The following is a 24,470-nucleotide window of genomic DNA, read 5'->3' on the forward strand; positions in this document are numbered from 1 at the left end:
GAGAACTGACTTGGTATGCAGGGATGAATGTGGTGGTTCACTCCCGGCCATGCCTTGCCAATGTGAATGGACATCTGGATGTTGTTGAAAGACGTCATCCTTTTGTTCCCAAGTAGACAAGTGGTATCTCTGAGGCCTAAGTACAGGAATGGACTCTGACAGAGATGGCACTCTCCCGGCCGTGCTTTGCTGTACTTCTGAGGAATGGGCTGGCCTTGAAGTTGCGAACACTGGAACAGGTGAGCGATCTTCAAGGTGGCAAAAGGAGATATGACTCTGCACTACAGGTGATTCCAGTTGCAGATGTGCTGAAACCTTTGCTGTAGGCTCTTGTGTTGGCAGGAAACTAAGGTTTTCTTGTGTTAGTTCCTGTGATAGGGCTTTGGCTAGAATGTTAGCTCTGACTATCTTTTGTGCTGTGTCTCTTTTTACTTGAAGCAGATCTAGATCCCGTTGCAGCTCATCTTGCTTGGCTTCAGCCATTGCAAGCTCTATTTCTCTCTGGGCTCTGGCCTGTGCTAGGCCAGCTTCTTGTTGGGCCCTAGCCTGCGCTAGGTCAGCTTCTTGTTGGGCCCTAGCCTGTGCTAGGTCAGCTTCTTGTTGGGCCCTAGCCTGCGCTAGATCAGCTTTTTGTTGGGCCCTAGCCTGCGCTAGATCAGCTTCTTGCTGGGCCCTAGCCTGAGCTAGAAGCAGTTTCTGCTTGGCTTTAGCCTGTTGAAGGAGGAGTTCTTCCTCTTCATTGAAGGCAAAGTCTTGCCTAGCCATTTCTGCAGACGCCTCTGCTTCTAAAACCTCTTTTCTAATTTTCAAACGGACAGCCTCTCTGTTGTAGTGGGCTGCTTTGGAAGAAGTACTGATGAATGAGTGTGTGGATTGGGAGGAACTGCTATGCCTAGATGAATGCTTGGATTTAAGGCTAGCATTAGATGGAATCTTGAGCAGACTGGATCTAAGGCTTACACATGGGGAGCCTTGAACCCTTTCTTCTGCACCTTCTACAAGGGGGGATTTGACCCTTGTCTGCAAAATCTCATTGCTATGACTTGACATTCTGTAATTCAAAAGGAAACTTATCCCAAGTTTCAAACAGTACAAAATGCAATACTATATAACTATACAATTAAAGGCACACAAAAGGGCAATGCAATACTTTAAACAAGACAATTAAAACAGCTGCTTAACTGAGAAGTTAAGCCTGGGCTTTCATAAACTTGCAGCAGGCTTTGAAGAAAATGGCAGGAACTGCAGAAGGTTGGAATTTATTGCTTTGCAAACTGGTTTCTGGAAGAGGCTTGGTTGCTGTAAAGGCTGGCTTCTGGAGAAATGTATCTACTTTGCAGAAACCTGGATTTTGCTGCAGTTGCAAGAGCTGGATGTAGCGATTTGCTGGCTTGAGAAACAGAAAAGGCGGGAAACTTAGCAAATGTATCAATTTTGCAAAGGCTAGGCTTCTAGCAAATGTATCCACTTTGCAGAAGGCTTCAACTTGCTGCAGCTACAAGAGCTGAATGTAGCAATTTGCTGGTGGCTTGAGATGCAAAAAGAGCGGGAAAGCTTGCAAATGTCTCAATTTTGTGAAGGCTGGGCTTCCCTCTGGAGGCAAAGGCAGGCTTCTTTTGACTTCTTTATCTTTAGGAGACTATGGGCTTGGCAAATTTAAGGCCCTTTCACTCCTTCTTTTCCCTTCTTAGCACTTCTGGAAGGCTTCTTTCAGCAGTTCTGGAAAAGAAGGCTCCTCTCTCAGTACTTCTGGAAAAGAAGGCTTCTCTCAGCACTGCTGGAAAAGAAGGGTCCTCTCAGCACTGTGCCGTCGCGCCTGGGGCTGTAAACTCTTAGTGAAAGAGGCATGGACGTGACATCTTTCCCCAGGGGATTGCTTCTTGCCCTCCTTTAGGGAAACTGGAACTCCCAAGGACCAAAACACTGTTGTTAACTCAAAAACTGGGTTTATTCTTCAGAAAGGGGGTAAAAGAAAATATACATTACAGTCTTTGGTTGTTTAAGTCCATGAAGCTTGTCCAGATCCCTCTTTCTCTGGCTGTGACTGCCGGAGCAAACTCAGCCTCAGTCCAATGACCTATATCTGAAGACAAGAGTCTTCCTCTGTTGCCAAAGGACTGATGTGAAGGCGCTTGAGACTCCTCAACGTTGTTCAGGTTGGCCCTGAACATGAAGTGTGAGTCCCAAGGGTAAGAACCTCAGAATTGGTGCTGAGAGGTAACTTTTGAAGGGCTTTCAGAGCCAAGCCTCTCTTTCACGTCCATCCGATAGAGTGGAATGAAAAGGAGGAAACACAGTCCTACTCCAGGAAGAGGTGGAGCCAAACAGTTTTGCTGAGTGAGCAATATAACAGGTACAAACAACATTGATTGACAGATATAAATAACCAATCCAACTACATTTACAGGGTAAAGGCAAAATCAGGCATGATACAACAATTCAAATCTTGAAACTTATAGTTTGACATATAGATGGCGCCACTCGCGCCGTCACATTCCTGGTCAGGCTTTCAAAAAGGCAGATATAGTATAGATCTGTTGGTTCACTACTTCAGTACATGCACACAGACACACACACACATACATCCATTTATACAGAAAATTGAATAAAAAGCCAGTTGCAATTAAAGGTTCATTTCACTGGCACATGATAAAAGTGGGGCTGTTTTCCAGATGGCACAGGACCACATTGAGTCTGCTGGGATGTCTCCTCCTCTGTGTCATTGCCACTCCTTTATACAAGTGCCTGGACATTGTGACTTCATTTTCTGACGTCAGAATGGGACTTGTGCATGATCAGCAAGATGACAGGTAGCAGCCACCCACTCAGATGGTGCTCCATGTGCAGCTAAGTGAAGGCAGCAGCTTGAGCATAAGGCCACCTGCTTTCATGGGGCTGACCACTGCATGGAAATGGTGATGGTATGGTGTCCATCTGGATAGCAGATTGGATCAAATCGGTCATGATTTAATTATCCAAACTATCCTGAAGCCCCAGGATACTCTGGACTTTTAAGAAAATTCAGGTGTATCTGCCAACGTTGCTTAAACAAGATAAAGCCAGAGTATAGGCAAAAAAACTCAGTAGAGTTTTAACATTGCTTAAACAAGATTAATAATAATAATAATAATAATAATAATAATAATAATAATAACTTTATTCTTATACCCCGCCCCATCTCCCCGAAGGGACTAGGGGCGGCTTACATGGGGCCATGCCCAAACACAACAATATAAAAGCAAGCAAAATAATAAAGCAAATCACACAACAATAAAAACAACAATATCGACAAAAACGGTCATAAAAGGTCAACATACAAAATAAGGTGTTAAAAACATGGGTGAAAATCACAGATCTGGGCCAAAGTGCAAAATATGTCAGAGTCATCAGGGAGGGGTAGTTGCCCAACTGACGTAGTCATTAAAGTGCTAAGTATAATACTGAGAGTATAAAATACTCTCAGTATAAAATACTTTATTTATAATAATAAAGCCAGAGTATAGGCAAAAAAAACAAAACTCAGTAGAGGCCACTATGTGTCATGAAGACTTCCAGTAATCCATTTGTGGTGAGTACATGAATTTTGGCCCATATAAACAAGCCATAAATCAGAAGACCTTTCCTACCGTATTTATAACCATTCTATCCCCTTGCATAGTGCTTGTTAACAGGCTTATTTAATTTGGCCAAAAGGCATGCCATTTCAGGGTCCATTTTTGGCTAACTCATTCTGGTTGCCGGGAAGTTACTCGAACTGGGAGGACCGTTGCCGTTTCTTCCGGCAAAGTTTTGGCCCATTGGCGACAATGGGGAAACTTTACAGGCTCAGTCCTCAGTCATTTTAAGGCCTATCAGCATGAAACTTACCTCACTTTTAGATCTCATTTACAACTGCAGGTCTGCCAAGTTTTGGAACAATTCGCTACTTTAATGATTTTTTAGAATTATTTTAAGTTTTTACCATAACATTTTTAAAGTAAGACAAACCGCAAGAATGGGTTCTGGAAATTGTACCGTGTTTCCCCGAAAATAAGACAGTGTCTTATATTAATTTTTGCTCCCAAAGATGTGCTAGGTCTTCTTTTCAGGGGATGTCTTATTTTTCCATGAAGAAGAATTCACATTTATTGTCGAACAAAAAAATGAATGTTTATTATATACTGTACAGTAGTTGTCATCACAAACCAGCATAACCGGACAAACTGTGAATCTCAACAAGAATTTCTTGTTACTACCATTATTTCCATATACAACACTCTATGGTATGTACATTTACCAATCCTGCATGCTCTGGTGTTCTGTTCGGCAGGCATGCTTCCAAATAAAAACTTTGCTAAGTCTTACTTTTGGGGGAGGCCTTAGATTTAGCAATTCAGCAAAACCTCTACTAGGTCTTATTTTTTGGGGATGTCTTATTTTAGGGGAAACAGGGTAGTCATTGATTGTGTCCATTCTCAGCCAATAAGAGCATGGACACAGCTAGGCCTTTTATTGGCTGAGAAACACACAGAGAGTAAAACTTCAATTCCCATCATGCTCTGAGAGGAACTCAGAGACTTTTCAATGCCCGCCCCATGCAAGTGCTCCTGGGAAAGTGAGTTCCCAGCAGGTCCCTCCCTGGAGGAGGAGCCTAGGGAACTTTCCCAAAATAAATGGACACTTTGTTGCTGAGGAAGGAGAAAAGACACTGCAGATAATCTCATCTTCTCTAGGAGCCCCGCAGAAGACCCCTGGTCAGATATATTGCAGACTTAACTCCATCCTCTCTAGTAGCTGATAAATCCGGCTCTCTTGATCCATTTTGCCCAGCTTTTTGGTTCCCTCTTCCCTGTTCTGTTTTCGAGGGAATTACATGAAATGGACCGCCAAATACAACAAATCACTTTCGATCAAACTGATCCAGGCCCAAACCTACTTGATAATATCATTGTATCCATTGAAAGTAGGTTCATCAGTACTTTTGAAATAGAAAAATAACAAAAGTGTTCATGGGAAAAGAGTGTGGATCTATATGTGTATAAACATACTGCTTTCCTGTTATATGATTCCACCTAGTTTGACTATTTCAAAACTGTTGATGAAATTGCTTTAGAGATATTGAAAGATGGATAGATAGATAAATAGCTATAGATAGATAGAGACAGACTGTCCATTTTTTGTGATAACTTCTATATCTTTTAGGATGGCATCCCAGGAGATGCCTATCTGATCCTCTTAAGCAAAGCTAGTATTTATTGTTGTTACATAAAAACACTATTGTGGTTTTCTGTGCGTGTGCATGTCGATTCCCAAGGCAATGTCACCACTAAATTGTTCCCACAGGAAACACTATAATGTTTATAGCACTTTCATGTGGTTATACAAGGAGCTACTCTGAAAGAAGTCTTTGGGGAAGAAAAGGAGAATACCCTGAAAGAAACTCTCTAGAAACCCTTTCTTTGGTCCCCACTAGTATTAGAATTGTATAATGGGGAAAAAAATTCCCATCCAAGTGGAAATGCAGTTTAAAGAGCTCCACTGGCTGCCGTTCACTTTCCGGTCCCAATTCAAGGTGCAGACCATCATCTATAAAGCCCTAAATGGTTTGGGACCCACCTACCTTAGTGACCGTATCTCCTACCATAAACCTGCTCGTTCCCTTCGTTCATCCGGGGAGGCCTTCCTTTCGCCACTGTCTTTGTCCCAGGCCCGTCTTGTGGGAACGAGGGAGAGGGCTTTTTCTGCTGTGGCCCCCCGACTGTGGAATTCATTGCCCACTGAGATTAGGCAAGCCCCCACCTTGTTAGCCTTTAAGAAAGATCTAAAAACATGGCTTTTCCGATGTGCCTTTGGGGAGTAAATGTAATATATCACTCTGGTTATTCCCCTTGGATTTTATCCTTTAGACTGCTTCACCATTTTATATCCCTGTTCCCTTATTCCTATGTCTCTCTCTCCTGAGTTTTTAATTAAGTGTTCATGTGGCCTGCCCTGGTTTTCATTGTTTTCTCCGATTTGTGTTGTAATATATATATGATGATTTTGCACTGTTATATTGTGTTATGATTTGCTGTTTATTTTGTTATATTGTATGGTGTCTGGGCATGGCCCCATGTAAGCCGCCCCGAGTCCCCATTGGGGAGATGGTGGCGGGGTATAAATAAAGTTTTATTATTATTATTATTATTATTAAATGCAATGACAATGGGTGAGAGATAAATAAAAAAAATACAAGTCATTATGAACCTTTGATACAGAAACAAAATCTAGATAGTATGATGTAAGTGAAATAGGAAGTATATATAGATCAAAATAACAAGAAAGTAGAAAAATAGAAATATCTATCAAGTTGGAGGTTAAAAACTGGCTCCATTTCCAAACAGCCACTGTTCTAAAGACTACATGTACATTCAGAATTAATACTGAACCATTTGATGTTATGGTTGAGCCTTCGGGCTCCGGTAATAGAAGAAGGGGTCATAAGACTCCTCGAGAGTCAGACTCTTTCGAGGAGCGTGAAAGGAAACGGCTCCGGGATTTGTTTACAGACCCGACAGATGAGGACTCATTTGAGGGTTTTTCTCAGGGTTTGGAAGAAGAGATGGCCAGCTCGGAGGAGGACGACATGGAATGGACTCGTGTGAGGGAGGATTTGGGTGTTGGGGAAACAGGCAATGAAAGCATGGGAGGTGATTGGCGGGTTGCAGGGTCAGACCCATGGACTGGCTGGAGGGATGGAGTGGGATCCACAGCTGGGGATGCTGTGGGGCGTAGTCAAAGGTGCTTAAGCTCTGATGAGGATGATGATGTTGGGGCACCTGGAATTGGGATGGCAGCTGACAGCGATGATGAGCTTGAACTGGGATAAATTGGGGGTTGGGACCAATGTCTAGTTGCGTTGGGCAAGGTAATCTGGACGGACGCTTGGGCTTTTGTTGGGGAACTTCCTGAAGACGGGTGTGATTCGTTACTGGATACGTAAGTTTACCAAGGACACTGGGCATCGACGGAGGGAGGAACTGTGCGGGGTTTTTCTATGTGCAACTTGTGTTTAATCTCGATAGCTTGACCTCCGTCGTCTTTTTGACGGGCAATACCTACTCGCACTGAATTGACGCTGGACTGACTGACTTCGATTCCGGATTATCCCTTCTGCTGGCTATCGGTGAGACCTTTGGATTTCTTGACGACTACGCTTGGCTGTAGACCTCTGGACCGGATTGGGACCCTGCTGACTGCCGTTACCCCGACTGCTGTGCCTGGACCTGGATATCGTTGGCCGCTGAACCCTAAACTGAATCCTGACTACGACCACTCTTTTCGCTCGCTGCAGGAAGGAATAAACAAGCCTGGTTTATTCTCCTGCTGTTTCTGAGTAGCAGAGAGGAATCTGCTACCAGTCTGTTGTTTACATTCTGACTCCTGTTGATCCTCTTTTGTTTGCATTGTTTGCCAGGCTGAAGTAAGCACTTTTGATTTAATCCAGATTATACTTCTGTTTAACCCGGTTTATCCCTTTGAACCGTTTAAGCTCAAACTGAGCTGTTTTTTGTTACTTATCACACTGAAGTCAAGTGTTTGCCCTGTTCTTTGTTTCCTACGGGCGTTTTTAGTTCTGTAACCTCAATAAACTGAGTTTTGTTTTACTTGCTGGCGTTCTGTCTCTGACATTTGAGTCTTGTTTATCTCTGAATATCAACATAAACAAGTACTGCCTTATTCCAGGCTGGAGCAACACTGCCATATAATCTAGATAAATCAGATAATCCACATTGAATTTTATATGGCAGTGTAGATGGGACCTGAGACAGACCCCATCTATACTGTCATATAATGCAATTTAAAATTGCATTATATGGTCAGTGCGGACTCACAGGAGCCTCCGTGGCCTAGGGGATAAAAGCCTTGTGACTTGAAGGTTGGGTTGCTGACCTGAAGGCTGCCAGGTTTGATTCCCACCTGGGGAGAGCGCAGATGAGCTCCCTCTATCAGCTCCAGCTCCATGCAGGGACATGAGAGAAGCCTCCCACAAGGATGGTAAAACATCAAAACATCCGGGCAATGTCCTTGCAGATGGCCAATTCTTTCACTCCAGAAGCAAATCCGGTTGCTCCTGACACAAAAAAAAATAAAGTGCGGACTCATAAAATGCAGTTAAACTGCTTTGACTTGAATTATATGGTGAGTGTAGCTGGGACATCAGACATCTCATGTACCATATTTATTATTATATTATTATTCAGAAAAAGATAATAAACAGTTAGTTATAAAATCACTATTAATGTGTTGTGACCTTTTTGGCCACTTGAGTAATATGTAATGCAACTTTGTAGAGGTAGGAGCGTAGTGTGTTGCCCTGATTCAGGCAGCAAAATGTCTGGGGCTAGACCAAACAAAGATCATTTTGTGAAAGGCTCAACTTTTTTCCTGTACTTTGCCCAGCGGCCTTTTATTATTCCAGAGCTGTGCTTTAACATGGCAGATTTGTCTAAAAGATTAATGAGCAACTTCAAGGGACTCTTAGTGACAAAATAAAATCTGTCATTATGGTCTCCCTTTTCTTGTTTTATGTTCAGCCTCACTTTCTCCAGGTCACAATGTGAAGCTCTTATCAGAATGTTCCTTTCATGCTCTGCCATGCAGCCTTTTGTGTGGTCTCCCATTCTTCAACAAAAAAGACAGGAACAGGGAGGAAAGGCAGGAAAAGTTAATGGGCAGGGGAAAGGCAAGTTGCTTTCCATGTGCCCTTTCTCCTGAAAAGCAGTAACTGTGCAGTTTGGTGGTGTGGTCCTAAAATCAGATCTATGCTGTAGCAAATCCACAGGAGAAGGAGGCAGGTTCCACGATTTGCCCCAGGTAGTAAGGTGGCTAGTGGCTACTATTCATTTAGTCAGCGCCTCAGTATTCAACTAAGGGAGCAATCTACACTTTAGAATCCATGCAGTTTGACACACTAGTTTAACAACCATGCCTGAATGCCATGGAAACCTGGGGCACATTTTGGCAGAGAAGGCTCACGACTCACATGATTCCATAGTATTGAGCCATGGCAGTTAACGTGGTAGCCAGGTACATTTTACTTTGTTTTGGGGGGTAAATTGGGGGGGGGGGCTGTATGTCATCCCAATTTTAATTGGGATGGCATGTAGCACCCCCCCCCCCAAGAAAAGCCTGTTTTTGTTTTTGGTGGGAGTGGGGATCCAAATCTGTATCAAAGCAAGTTTTTAAAACTGGCTTTGGTGCAAATTTTGGCACTGTCTGGAAGCGCTATTACATTCTAGTCTGTACTGTATGTGAGTATAGGAATACATGCTGTTAATCTAACTAAATAGGTTCTGGTGGAAGAATAATATGATCCATGATCACCAGAGTTCCATTTAAATGACAGAAATATAACACCATCATTTCACTTTAACTGCCGTTTGACCATCTTCCTGAATTCTGGAATTGACAGTTGAGGGAAGCACATGTAAAATCATTAGCCAGAGTCTTTGGTGACTTTTACCAAACTATAAATTTCAGAATTCCATCGAATGCAATCATGGTAGTTAAAGCAGAACCATAGGGGTAGAGTTGTGTAGGGTAAAAGGCCCTAGCTCATGAACTGGCATTGAGAGGTACATTGTAGTGACATTGGAAGTGTTTTATAAATTTTGTGACTTAGAACCATGGCTAACCAAAAGCCGTCCAGGTTTGTGGCCATCACTCATTTTGTGCTAATGATTCTCAAAGTTTAACAATAAATGTAGCAGTGTGAAGAAGTCTTGCAATCTAACCTGCTGCAAGCAGGCTAGGTCTGTGCGATCAATGAAAAAAAGTTTCAATACTCATTACAAAATTAGAGGGTGGGGAAAAATTGTTTCTAAAGTGTTTCCAAAATTGGGCAGGGTCTACAACTTTTCGTTACTTTCCGTTTAGTAATTGTGCCAATGGGGAAACTTCAGGGGAGCCTTTCTCCCTCATTGTTAGAGCTCTTGGCATGAAATTTGCTATGATAATAGAACACATTTACCACTGTTAGCCCATCAAGTTTCAGAATGTTTCACTTATTCATGGAGTTTTGGGGAATTTTCAAAGTTTTCACAAACAACATTTTTTAAAAACTGCAAGCGCTATCTCCTTGAATTTTCTGTACAATGACACAAGATAACACGGGATCATTTCTCCCAAGTTTCAGAAATATTCACACATCTACTGATTTTGGGGATTTTTTTTTAAAAAAATGACAAAAACATTTTTTTAAAAGCTACAACAGCTATCTCTTTGAATGTCTCTCACATTAACCAATAGAACTTCCACTTAGGGGTTTCTTTGCAGTCCAGCACAGAAAAGTATTAGTCAGTTCTCGTCTTTGCAGATTTAACAATTTCTTGGAACTCTGCTGCTATGGAGGGAAAATATCTCCCCTATCCTAATTAGAGCTTTCTGATACTGATCAGAATTCTGAAAAATGTAGTTTAGGGCAGGATCTTTTGAATTCTCTGCCATAGGGTTCCTTGCCTTCCTAAACTACATTTTCCAGAATTCTGTGCTCTCTCAGTCTCTTTCACTCAGCTTTGTCACACCCTGCTTCTTTCCTCTCTTCATAGAGAGAGGCCATTAATTTAAAGAGGAATGGCAACCTTTTTGGCTTCCCTCACTTGTGCTAAAAATGAAACTGACTTTGATAGGCTTCTGAGCTTTATAGAATTCAAATGAAAAAGTATTGGGTGAGTTTTAATTCTTAAGTTTTTGCCCCCCCCCATGTTTCTTAATATCTGTTCGTATATACAAAACTTAACAAATTAGGTACAACTTACTAATTAGAAACAAAATTTTGCATACACCTAAAGCAGTGGTTCTCAACCATCTTAATGCTGTGACCCCTTAATATAGTTCCTCATGTTGTAGTGACCCCCAACCATAACATTTGTGTTGATACTTCATAACTGTAATTTTGCTACTGTTATGAATCTTAATGTAAATATCTAATATACAGGATGTATTTTCATTGACTGGACCAAATTTAGCACAAATACCCAATACACCCAAATTTGAATACTGTTAGGAATGGGGGGATTGATTTTATCATTTGGGAGTTGTAGTTGCTGGGATCTAAGTTAATCTACAACCAAAAAGTATTCTGAACTCCGCCAATGATGGAATTGAACAAAACTTGGCATAAAGAACTCCCATGACCAAAAGAAAATACTGGAAGAGTTTGGTGCTCTCCCCTCCCCACTTGGAGTCTCAGAAACAGCCCTCCCCTTGTCTGAGAGGCCGTCCAATCACATCAGGAGGAGGGCTTTTAGTGGGAGGATTCACTGCCTGTTTCCAATAAAAAAGAGGAGGACAGGCCAAAGGGGTTCCTAAGACCATCAGAAATATGTGCTTTCTGATAGTCTTTGATGGCCTCTCTGACACCCCCCCCCAGCCCCCCAGGGGTCCCGACCCCCAGGTTGAGAAATGCTGCCATAAAGCAAGCACAGTGAGGCAATGGTGGGCTTTCCTACATGACCTGATGCTTCCGGACCAAAATTGCTGTTAATTATTGGAGTTGGAGTCCAACCACAACTGGAGATCTGCATCATTGCCATTTCCAATCAATCCAAATCTGGAATAATGGGATTTTCAGTCTGCCTAAATCTGGGGATGATGGGATTTCTAGCTAGACAGATCTGGACCTGACAGAATTTGCAGCTGGCCAAATCTAAGACTGATTAGAGTTCCAGCCACATCTGAAGCTTATGAGAGTTGTAGTGTGACTCAGTCTTGAGTTAATGGGAATTCCAACCCATATAAGAGGTCTCATTATATTGGTATACATGGGACAATGTATAAAACTGTAAAGCTTACAGTGAGTATTTTAACAAACGGCATTAGAAAATGCATGTCTGGGTAATGCTGGGTACATAAACGAGTATCCCACAGGGGGTGGCTGAGAGAGTGATAGTTTTGCTTATTCGCACATAAAATTATTACAAGCATTATCTTAAAAATATCTCCAATCCCATTTCCAGGGTATCTAATGATATATAAACAATTATTCCACAATTAAAAATCCAGCATATCCCACCAAAAGGTGAGGCTTTGAATACTCAACCTTTATCAAATTTACTTATTGATTTTGTAATGATTAACATTTTCCATCAACAGAGAAACATGAATAACTTAGGTTTATGTGCGCATCAAACATGTCACCTCATTTTTTTTATTTCCAGTACAACTCTATGGTATTTTTAAATCACAAGTTTTTTTTTTAATTTCAGTAGAGTTTTTTTGTTATCTATGGTTTTGTGTATCGGTGCAAAGTCCAGGAATGTATTATCCGTGGATATGATGATACTGTATAAAGGAAATCAAGACCATACTTTAAGTAGTCAAAGCCATGGACTCTCTCTGTTTTAGTTTCCTCCTAAACTGATTTTATAAATATCCCAGTGATAAAGACATTTACAAAATTGGAAAATGCCTTGGGAAAAAGAAACTCAAATTAAAATCTCATTCCTTCCTGTTCAACAACTTTAGACTCAAGAGGTGGCTCATTGTGTACAATCCACACCATTCTGTTTGAACCATTGTCAACAAAAATTATGGTTCGCTACACTTTTCCCCACTTTTCCCCATTAACTACTTGTGCCACTTTTCTTATAATCCTTTATATGCCCACAGTTGCCTATCCTGTTGGCATTATGGTGTTTTGCTTATTAGATAATAAAATATTACCTATAGAAAACAAATTACTCGCTGCAAAATTTGGAGGCCTTTTATATGAATTCTTTTGAGTTGATAATGACTTTATAGTTACCCACAGTTACCTCTTTTGTTCCATTACAACTTAATAATATGACTAAAGAGCATGCCTTCAATTTTCAGCTAATTAGAATAACGACGGATAAAAGTCTTTTCAGAAAATGACTGCACACTGTAGAGTATATTCGCTTCAGAGCACAGGAATTGTGTTTCCCACCCTCCCATTATTAAAGAAAACAATTGCTCTCTTTTTTAAAAAGTTCTTGAAAAACTCTTTTGGTTTAAACATTCAATAATATCCTTTTCTAGCTCTGCCTAATGCATCACACTTACTAATACAGTAGAGTCTCACTTATCCAACATTCACTTATCCAACGTTCTGGATTATCCAACGCATTTTTGTAGTCAATGTTTTCAATATATCATGATATTTTGGTGCTAAATTCGTAAATACAGTAATTACTACATAGCATTACTGTGTATTGAATTACTTTTTCTATCAAATTTGTTGTATAACATGATGTTTTGATGCTTAATTTGTAAAATCATAACCTAATTTGATGTTTAATAGGCTTTTTCTTAATCTCTCCTTATTATCCAACATATTCACTTATCCAACATTCTGCTGGCCCGTTTATGTTGGATAAGTGAGACTCTACTGTATGTATACACCATGAGACAATTGACTCTAATAAGATTTTCCTTTCAGATGGGCTGCAATTATAGATGAAATGATCCATTTCTCAAGGAATTAAGTCAACCTTCCTTAAAGTTTTCTGAAGATGAAATGTTAGTGTGTCATTGACTGTCCAAAAACATAAATACAGAGTGATATTAATGGTATAGTTGGAGCCAGAAAAGTCTCTTGAGTGACCTGATAGATGAGGTCTGATGAAAGCTTTTAAAAAATTCAACTTGAGCAATGTTCCTTTTTCGTGCAGTTCAAAATGCACTCTTTTCTCTACCTGATCATAGATTATACAATAATTGTAGCATATCAAATATATTAGGGATAGGCAAATGATAGATTAAGGTTATCCTGGTACATATGTTAAAAATCACATTAAATTAGTAAATATTTCTGATTTGCAGTATTTTTGATAAGTTTTTGATGTTAGATATTTTTTGATTCTTCTATTAAACAAATTTTCTCCTCCCTCCCTTCTTTTCTCTCTCATTTCTCCCAAAGGTAGGGAAAATGTTCTTTTTTTTTGTCTCTCAAGCAGCAAAATAAGATGCCTTCTTTTGGGTGCCATGCACCTTGATTTAAAATAGAGTTGATAGGGTATATTCTTCTTCAGGCAGAAAAAAATATATTTGGCCAATGCTTCTATGAGCATTGTGAAAAAGATGAAAATATGCAGCCATGTCTATAGTGGTTTTTTGCAAGCCATATTACCTACTCAATAGTCCCACATGAAGGCATATAGTTTGGCTCAAGCTATTCTGAACTTTGCTGTGCAGAGGAACTTAGGAGTAAAAACACAGCTGACAAATGGCTTAATAGTGAGGATATAAACCAACCTGTGATAGCATAGCTTGATGGCTTTGAATTGTTGTTATTTCCATGTCAATGGGATAGTGAATACATTCTGAGTTTTGTGCTAAACCCCTGAGGATGCCTGCCATAGATGTGAGTGAAACATCAGGAAAGAATGCTTCTGGAACATGACCATACAGCCCAGAATATTCACAACAACCCAGTGATTCTGGCCATGAAAGCCTTCGACAACACAATTTTTAAATAAGCCAATCAGTGGGATAAAAATATGTGGGGCTGTACATCTTGCATAATTTCTTTACAGTGCACTGCACAGGCTGCCCCCAGAACTGTTTTTCTGGCTTCCGAGACCCTTGTTGATTTTGCACCCAACATTGGGCAAGAAGCAGCAATCATTACCTATAACTCAGATCCATCAATTGCATTACAGTTATGACCAGCACACACTTACTACATACTTCAATGTAGGAACAGAGAATTAAAAAAAACAGTTTAACCCCCCCCCCCCCCCCACACACACACACACAAATGAAGTATGCTTCTTGTTTGCCATCAATCATCTGTATAGAGCAACAAACCTGCTGGAGTTTGATAATGTAACTCAAAACTTGTCAGCATCTTGCATACAGTAGCTGGGACAGACGGGAACTGATAAATTCTACCATCCCAGAGGAGCAAAACAACATCCCTGAAGCCATAGAATAATATATGGCACATTTTCCAAGTGACCAACCAGGAAGTTTAAGCTTCAAATCCTTTCAGATTCAGCCTGTTGAATAACTTGAGATGAGAAATGGTTGCTGTTCTCTTTGCCAGATATTATAAATCAGTCCCCCTGGCAAGATATCTTATTGCAATCCCCTTTTGCTTTGGAACAAGGTTTTGAAAGAGTCTGAGTGGGATTTTTAAGATGACTCTCCTGCCCCTTCTGACAATTTTATCAGTTTTAAAAGTCAAATCGGGAGATAAACAGACCACTTAGAGAGAACAGCAACTCCACTGATAAATGATCACTGAGTATTTTCTGCTTTTCACATATCTTTAAAAGGATCATGTTTAAAGTCCTAAAAGACCACTGAAATCCACTGAAAGGACCACTGATACGATCAGCTAAAAATGCTTGTGTGACTGTGTGTTTACAGTTGTGAAAAGTTCTCTGTCTTGAATTAGCTGCATTTGTTCAAACTTTTCATGCCTCTCCACTCTATGCTTACATCATACCAGATTTGGAATACTTGTTAGTGTCCTGTTAGTGACATCTGTAGACATCTGCTTGTGTTATGTCTTTTTTGTTATTTTTGTGGAAGGAAGAATTAATGATCTTCCTCTGCTAAACCTCCCCTAAAGACTTACCATTTTCCTGCTGTTTCTCTACCTCACACCCCAGATGGTTACACAGTGGCTAGAGGTTGATGAGAAGCATCTGTGGATCATCTGGCTAATGTTCCAGTTACACAACAATGTAGGCCTGATCGAAGACCTGATCCAAGCCCTTTCTGGCCCATAAAGCAGGCCAGAGGGGGACTGGTGGAGTGGGTCAGGGAAGTAATGAATGCCTCTCTACATCAGGGCAGGGTCCCCACAGGCCTTAAGAAGGTTGTGGTAAGACCACTTCTTAAAGGATTCCCCTAGACCCCTCTGTATTTGGACAACTACAGACCAGTCTCCAATCTCCCATTTTTAAGCAAGGTTCTGGAGCATGTGGTGGCTTTGCACCTTCAAGGGTTCTTGGATGAAGCAGATTATTTAGATCCATTTCAGTCTGGTTTCAGGCCTGGTTATGAGACAGAGACAGCTTTGGTCGCCTTGGTGGATGACCTTCACAGAGAACTAGACAGGGGAAGCATGTCCCTGTTGGTTCTCTTGGACTTTCAGCAGCTTTCAATACCATCAACCAGGGTATCCTTCTGGGTCACCTTTCTGGGATAGGGCTTGAAGATATTGTTATTCAGTTGCTCTGTTCCTTCCTGGAGGAATGTTCCCAAAAGGTGTCTATTTGACTCTTTGGCCACTGGCCTGTGGGGTCCCTCAGGGCTCTGTGCTGCCCCCCATGCTATTCGACATATACACGAAACCACTGGGAGAGGTCATCCAGAGTTTTGGAGTGTGGTGCCCTCTATATACACCTAACTCTATCACTCCTTTTCACTTAATTCTAAGGAAGAAATTCCTGTGATAAACTGAAGCCTGGTAGATGTAATGAACTGGATGAGGGCAAACAAACTGAAGCTTAACCCAGACAAGACAGAGTGCTCTTAGTCACTTGTAAGACTGATCTGGGAATAGAGAGTTAGCCTGTGTTAGATGGGGGTCACACCCTTCCTGAAAACACAGGTTCACGGTTTGGGAATACACCTTGATTCGGCTCTGAACCTGTAGGCCCAGGTATCGGCAATGACCAGGTGTGCTTTTGCACAGTTCAAGCTAGTGCGTCAACTGTGCCCATTCTTGGAGAAGTCAGATCTGGCCACGGTGGTACTTGCCTTGGTTACATCCCCGTTGGACTACTGTAATGTGTTCTACATGGGACTTCCTTTGAAAAGTCCTTGGAAACTTTAGTTGTCCAAAGACCAGCAGTCAGGCTGCTAACTGGGACTGGCCACAGGGAGCATACAACTCCTCTGTTGCAACAGCTCCACTGGCTGCCAACATGTTTCTGAGCACAATTCAAAGTACTAGTTTTGACCTACAAAGCACTATGTGGCTCCGCGTCCAGATTATCTGAAGGACGACATCTTTTTATGTGAACCTGGGAGACATCTACGATCTACTGTGGAGGGCCTTCTCTCAGTCCCACCACCCATTCAAGCACACTTGGTGGGAATATGGGAGAGGACCTTTTTGGTGGTTGTTCTCAGGCTGTGGAACTCCCTCCCAAGAGAAACCAGAATGGCCTCATCCCTGCTGGCCTTCTGCAAGCAGGTCAGGACCTTCCTCTGTCAACAGGCTTTTGTGGAAGGGTAAGGGGAGGCTCTGGGGAAAGTGGGTGGGATGGGTGGGATATGGGTTGTAAAGGCCATTTTAATGTATTTGCTGTATTTTAATTCTGTCGTTACCACACTGTTGTTATTTGTTTTTAAACTTTTGTATTGCTCTTTTTAAACTGTTTTGTGTGGCTAAATGTTAGCCGTCTTGAGTCCCCATTGGGAGAAAGTTGGGATATAAATAAAGATGATGATGATGGTGATGATGATAATAATAATATGGTGTCAGCTCACCACAGCCGCTCCTGAATGAACACACGAGACTCTCTGTGATATCACCAGAAACTTTTACTGTAGGAAACATGAACATCAAAAAAGCCAAGAATGGGAGGCTCCGGCCAACCATCCTTTATATACCCTCCCCCTCATTTGAAAAGTCTCTTCCCGCTCAGTAAAACCCCGCGCAAATTCCCCGCCAAGTCCAGCAGCCGTTTCTTCTCCGAGTCCTGAGCCGCAGGTGTCTTATCAATGTCAGTGACCCTGAAACTCAGAGCCACATCCAGGCTCTAGTAGCAGGGTTCTGACATGGCGTCCTCCTCCCCTTCGTCCTGGAAGGAAAAGATTAAACACAACTATTGTTCTCCGCTGTCCAGAGTTCCTTTATACTTTTTTAACAGGCTGCAATGGAATACCGGGTGTACCTTTCCTAGGTCCTTGGGTAGCCTCAGCTCATAGGTCACTTCGTTTATTCTTTTTGCTACCCTGAACGGCCCTATATAGCGTGGAGCCAATTTTTTAGATGGGAACCCCAATTTCAGGTTTTTTGTGCTCAGCCAAACCAGATCCCCTTCGCCCAATTTGTCCCCCTCTCGGCGCCTACGATCTGCAAAGAGCTTGTACTTCTTTTGTGTTTCCCGCAATGCCTCCACCACGGTCTGCCACCTTTGCTTAATTTTGGCCGGCCATTCCTTGTCGGTCTGGCCCTCTCCTTCCTTCCACTCGGGTAGCCTGGGGAAAGGTGCCACCTCCTGTCCGTATACTATTTCGAATGGGGCACGACCTGTGGCCGAATGTACGGCCCCGTTAAAAGCCATCTCAGCAAACGGTAGAAGGTCCGCCCAATCATCCTGTCTATAATTGGTGTACATCCTCAAGAATTGGCACAGTGTTTGTTGGGTGCGTTCGACTCCCCCGTTGGTTGCGGGATGAAAAGCCGAGCTCAGGTTCCTTTCTGCTCCTAACAGCTGTAAGAATTTTCCCCAAAATTTTGCAGTAAATTGGACTCCCCGGTCGCTAATTATTTTGTCGGGACACCCATGTAGGCGATATACATGCTTCACATACAAATCAGCAAGTTTTTCAGCCGAGGGGAGTTTTGGCAGGGCCACAAAGTGTGCCTGTTTTGAGAATAGGTCCAATATTGTCCAAATGTATCTGTGGCCTCTGCTGGGGGGTAGTTCGCCTACAAAATCCATGGCCACGCATTCCCATGGCCTCATGGGCTCCACCACCTTCTGCAATAGCCCCTGGGGCTTCCCCGGTGGTGTTTTTCCCTCTGCACATAATTCACACTGCGTGACGTACCCCCTGGCGTCTTTCCTCATTCCGGGCCACCAGCATTGTTTGGCCAACAGTTTAATAGTCCTGGTGGGGCCTAGATGACCCGCACCCTTGTTATCGTGGCACTTCCTTAACATTTCTCGTCTTAAACATTCAGGAATATACAATTTCTTATTTACAAACACCAAATCCCCACACAATTCTCCCTTTTCTTTGTTAGTTTGTAACCATTTGTCCATTCCATACGCTCGCTTCAACTCTTCCTCCCATATTTCTCCTCCCCCCGTGGAAATGGCAGTACGTTTGTTTTCTTTGGCCGCTTGTGCTCGAGTTAGTACTGCCAGGCCCCACTGCTTATCTAGGAACAGGCTCCCTTCAGATTCCTGAATTCCTCCCCCGTGCTGAGGCATCCGAGAGAGAGCGTCAGCGAGTATGTTATGTTTCCCCTGGAAGAATCTGAGTCTGAAATCAAAACGGCTGAAATATTGGGCCCATCTAATTTGCTTCGCTGATAGTTTACGAGGGGATCTCAGATACTGTAAATTTCTATGATCAGTCCACACCTCAAACGGTGTTCCACTTCCTTCCAGAAAGTGTCTCCAGCACTCTAGTGCTTTTAGAATCGCTAAGGCTTCTCTCTCCCAAATCGGCCAGTTTTTTTCTGTATCGCTAAACTTTTTTGACAGATAGCCACATGGTTTCAGGTTCCCCCCCTCGTCTTTCTGCAGCAGAACTGCCCCATATGCCCGGTCTGACGCATCGCAATGTAGTACAAAGGCCTTAGACATATCAGGGTGCTGTAGGACAGGTTCCTCAGTAAAACGCTTTTTAAGGGCTTCGAAAGCTTCCTGGCATTCTATTGTCCATGTCAGTTTGGCCCCTGGGGCCTTCACTTTGGCTGTTTCTCCCCTGCCTTTAGTTTTTAACAAATCCGTTAATGGCAAAGTGAGGCGCGCAAAGTCCTTGATAAAGGTTCTATAGAAGTTTGCGAACCCTAGGAAGGATTGCAGCTGCTTCCGTGTTTTGGGGGCTTCCCACCCCCTCACGTCTTCCACCTTCGCAGGGTCCATCGCCACTCCCTGGGAGGAAATCCTATACCCCAGAAAGTCTATCTGGTCTTTATTGAACTCGCACTTGGCAAGCTTCGCATACAGTTTCGCTTCCCTCAACTTTTGTAGGACTTCCCTGACTAGTTCTACGTGTTGCTCCTTAGTTCGAGACATTATCAATATGTCATCTAAAAAAATAAAGACTCCCTTGTACAACAATGGATGCAATACTTCGTTGATTAATTGCATGAACGCGGCCCCTCCCCCGCACAAACCGAAGGGGAGCACACGATAATTGAATAATCCGAATGCGCAGGAGAAGGCCGTCTTCCACCTGTCCTCTGGTTTGATCTGCAATTTATGGTAGGCCTCAATTAAGTCCAATTTAGTGAATATCTGTCCTTCCGATAACTGGGCGATCAAGTCCTTCACTAAGGGTAGGGGGTATTTATTTACAGTACTGATTGCATTTAGGCCCCTGTAGTCAATGCAGAGCCTCAGCGTTTGGTCCTTTTTCCGCCTGAACAACACAGGCGCCCCTAGAGGGGAATTTGAAGGCTCTATGAAACCCCTCGCTAGGTTTTTATCAATGTATTTTCTCAGTTCCTCCTTTTCCCTAGCTGACATCGGGTATATTTTCGCCTTGGGAAGCTCTGCTCCTGGGACTAGCTCTATTTTCACTTCAACTCTCCGCTTCGGTGGGAAATTGTCTGCTTCCTTCTCATCAAACACGTCCACAAAATCCCGATACTCTGGGGGTAATTTATCTGCCAGTTCTGCTATTCTGATAGAGTCTTCCTCCCCCCTTTTCCCCGGCTCCCTCTCAACTTCCTGGCTCTCTTCTTCCAAATTCATCCTGAAGATCATGCTCTTATCCTCCCAGTTGATTTGCGGGTTGGCCTGCCCCAGCCACGGCATGCCTAGTATAACATTATAGCTGGCTATTTGTGATATCACAAATGACACCTTTCCTTCCCAACTCCCTATCTTACACTTTACATCTTCGGCACTGTACTTAGCTAACGATCCCGATGCTGTGGATCCGTCCAACTGCGAAAAAGCTATTGGGGATTCTAGGTTCGTTCTTTCGCATCCCAATCCCTCGGCTAATTCAGGGGAGATGATGTTCCTGGAACATCCACAATCCACAAATGCTTTGCAGGTTGCTTGTTTGCTGCCATTTTCCAGCTGAATGGGGACCACTATCATAGCTTTGTCCTGACTTACCAACCCCCCCGAGTGGTGCCTCATCGGTGGTTCTTCCTCGGCGCGTTTTCCTGCCACGGCTCTTGGTTTGGGCTGGCCTCCGCCTTCCCCTTTTCTCTGCCAGCACTCGGCAGCCCTGTGGCCCAACCGGCCGCACACGAAGCAGCCACTCCTGCTGGCGCTCACGTTCCCTGTCGGCTCCGTTCTCCTCCCGGCTGGGGTTGATCCCTCCTTCCGGCTCCCCTCTTTCATCTGCGGCCGCTGCTGTAGCCCTCCTCGGTGCCTCCTCGCCTGGGCCAGCGATGTCTCGACGCGCCCCGCCAGCTGAATCCATCCGCGCAGTGTGTCAGGCTCATCACGATGCACCGCCCAGGAGAGGATCTCCCGCCTGAGACCCTCTTTGAAGAGTTCTATCTTTGTTACTGCAGACCATTCCGGCACCTTTTCGGCGAGGCATTGGAACTCCTCCGCATACTCAGATACCGACCTCTGCCCCTGGGAGACGGTCTTCAACTTCTCCCTCGCCCGGATCTGCTCCAGTGGATCTCGGAAACGGGTCTCCAGGGCCCCCATAAAGCGTCGGAGTGACCCCAGACATGGGTCGCGCCGCGCGTGCAGCTGAACGTACCAGCTGGCCGCTCCCCTCTTCAACACTGCACCAATGGCCCGTATCCGGCTGGATTCCGTTCTGAAAGTGTGAGCATTGTCCTCCATATAGCCCCTCACCGTGGTCAGGAAAAAATCCAGTTCAGAGGACTCTCCCCCAAACTCGATCCTTAGTTCCTCTCGTCTCGGTAGGGGTCCCTGTGGTGGCAATCCCCAATTCTCCGCCCGTCGCAAGCCCCCTTGCGGACCAGTGGGCCCCGCTGCTGCTTCTCTTGGCCCTGTGCCACGCCCGGCATTCGCCAGGGGCACCAGGGTCTCAGCTGGGAGCGTAGCTGGGATTCTCGGAGGCTTTTCCCCTTCGTCGTCACTCTCCTCCACCCGCGTCAGGCTTGTTTGGGTCTTGGGCCGGGCGCCGGGCTCCTTTCGCATTTCCCTTCCCTTCGGTGCTGGGAGGTCTGCAAAGCCCTGGCTGCTTCCCACGCTCACGTCCCACATTGAGCCAGCCCGAAGTTCCCTTCCTCTCTCTGGCTCCGCCAAAAACGCCAGGCGCTCCATCGCCCTCGACATCACTGCCAGGGTGGTCTCCATCGCCGACATCCTCTCCTCCAGAAACACCATCCTTTGTGGGCCTGGGGAAGGTGAACCTTCCTCTCCTCCGGTGCTGTCTCCCCGCACCACTCCACGCCTCTGGGTTACCCCATTTGGCTGGGCATAAGCGGTGGATGACGCCAGGGCCGCCAGCTGGTGGAACTCAGCGTCCGGCTCGGGAGTGGCCCTTTCCGACCTTCCTCCTCCTGCGCCCAAGAGCTCTTCATCCTCCACTTGCATGTTACACCTCACCGCTACAGCGGAATGGTGTCCGTATTCTTGGCTTAGTGTCAGCTCACCACAGCCGCTCCTGAATGAACACACGAGACTCTCTGTGATATCACCAGAAACTTTTACTGTAGGAAACATGAACATCAAAAAAGCCAAGAATGGGAGGCTCCGGCCAACCATCCTTTATATACCCTCCCCCTCATTTGAAAAGTCTCTTCCCGCTCAGTAAAACCCCGCGCAAATTCCCCGCCAAGTCCAGCAGCCGTTTCTTCTCCGAGTCCTGAGCCGCAGGTGTCTTATCAATGTCAGTGACCCTGAAACTCAGAGCCACATCCAGGCTCTAGTAGCAGGGTTCTGACAATATGGTGTTCCCATCTCTTTTAAACTTCTGGTTGGCAAACAAAAACAGGGCTGTTCCATGTGATATTTAATGTTAAAAATGATCCGTTTTAATTGTTTTTAACTTTTCTAAAATTGAATTTTAGGGTTTTTTAGGATTTCAAAAGAATGTGTCATTGTATTTTTGTTGTTATTATATTGCTTCAATTATTGTCTTAGGATACCTTGTGGGTTGGGAGGCAATACAGAAATATAGTAAACCCACCCTTATCAACAGGGAATATGTTCTATGATTTGCCATGGATGTCTGAAATAAAATCTTATATTTTTGAAACTTGGTTGACTACTTAAACTTAACCACTACCACAGAGTTAAAGGGGGCTTAGAAGCTATACTTCCCATGGCAAAGAGAAGTTCCCTCTCTTGCTCACCTGTGGCCCCACAGAAAGCAAGGGAAGTGATCTGCTTCAAATGTTCATTTCATTGCTTCCTCAGCAGTTACTTACAAAATAATCAGAAGATAGGAGGACAAAATTCATCCCAAACATATAATAGAATTGCACTAGGAGACTAAGAAATGCCTTCGAATGCTTACATTTTCTTGGTAGCACTGATAGTCAAGTCTAATGAGGTCACAACAGACTGATAGTCCATGTTTTATAAATGGAGGGATATTTTGATTGGCCTTTTGTTAGAACAGTGACATTTTCCCTGTGGATGGGAATCAAGCCACAGTCTAGTAAAAGTCTCCCAGTGTATTTTTAGGCTGCAGTTCATTGTAGATAACTGAAACCATGAAAAGCATGGTTAAGCCAGGACTATAGTACTTAGCCAGGGCCTTAGAGGCTATGTGATACAATTGCCATCGATGTACCCCCTGTCCTTCAGAAAGAAGGTTCTTTCAGAAAGTAGGTTCTTTCTCAAGGACCTTGACTTTTCCTCTAAAGACATATTTACGTAGAAATTGTGAATTTCAAGTTGCTGAATTGAATTGAAGTTGCTCTCAAGGGGACTTTTGTATAGAAAATGATGTTCTATTCAGTCTGAGTGGTTTTAATTCCATAGTTCGAAAAATCTTCCATTGTATCAGCAAGCCTAGTTTGGAAACAAATTAAAAGGATTTTGATGACATATTTTCCAGAGGATATTGCCAGATAACAAGAAAGAAAGAAACAGACAGAGTATGACAATAGAGTCTAGCTTTGACAGAGTCAGTGTTCATCTGAGAACTAAAAAAATAAGAACAAATCAGCTGAAGGCACACAGTTTCAAAACCTTTTGATTTTGTTGAAATGGGATAGCAAAACAAATGCCAAAGGCCTACCTATGGTGGAATGAATGATGCATGAGTACGGTATTAGGGTTGTGCCTGGATTGATCTGGACCGAAAGCAATTTGTAAAATTCAGTGATTTGTTTGTTAAATTCCTGAAAACATGACCGGGGGGACGGGGGGAAGCAGGCTGAAAAAAATCAAGAGAGCAGGAATTTTTGGCCACTGGAAATGATGGAATAAACTGCTGTATACCTAAGGAAGGGGTTTGCTATGAGGGTTCCTAGAGATGATAGGATCAACTGCAGCTTTCCCTGCAGCAGTTGTGTGGAGCAGATATTGAAAAACCTCTGAGCTCCTCCTGGGGCATGATGGGAGTTGAAGATTTCTCTCTCTCTGTTTCTCAGCCATTAAAAGGCTTGGTTGTGTCCATGCTCTAATTGGCTGAGAATGGACGCAACCAACAACTATAATTCCTAGAAC

At 43.5% G+C, this 24,470-nt stretch overlaps 2 protein-coding genes across 2 annotated transcripts in view; one reads left to right on the forward strand and one right to left on the reverse strand.

Moving 5' to 3' along the window:
• LOC134294081 (uncharacterized) overlaps positions 1-24,470 on the forward strand; it is a 183,698-nt gene that overhangs the window by 57,877 nt on the left and 101,351 nt on the right. The window lies entirely within an intron of this gene.
• On the reverse strand, positions 17,321-22,737 carry LOC134294079 (uncharacterized). Its single transcript, XM_062963939.1, has 2 exons — positions 20,973-22,737; positions 17,321-17,744 (listed from the first exon to the last, which is right to left on the reverse strand). Exons 1-2 carry the CDS (start codon positions 22,554-22,556, stop codon positions 17,703-17,705), a joined length of 1,626 nt encoding a protein of 541 aa, XP_062820009.1. The 5' UTR covers positions 22,557-22,737; the 3' UTR covers positions 17,321-17,702.

The sequence above is a fragment of the Anolis carolinensis genome, chromosome 1 (assembly GCF_035594765.1).
Source record: "Anolis carolinensis isolate JA03-04 chromosome 1, rAnoCar3.1.pri, whole genome shotgun sequence".
NCBI lineage: Eukaryota > Metazoa > Chordata > Lepidosauria > Squamata > Dactyloidae > Anolis > Anolis carolinensis.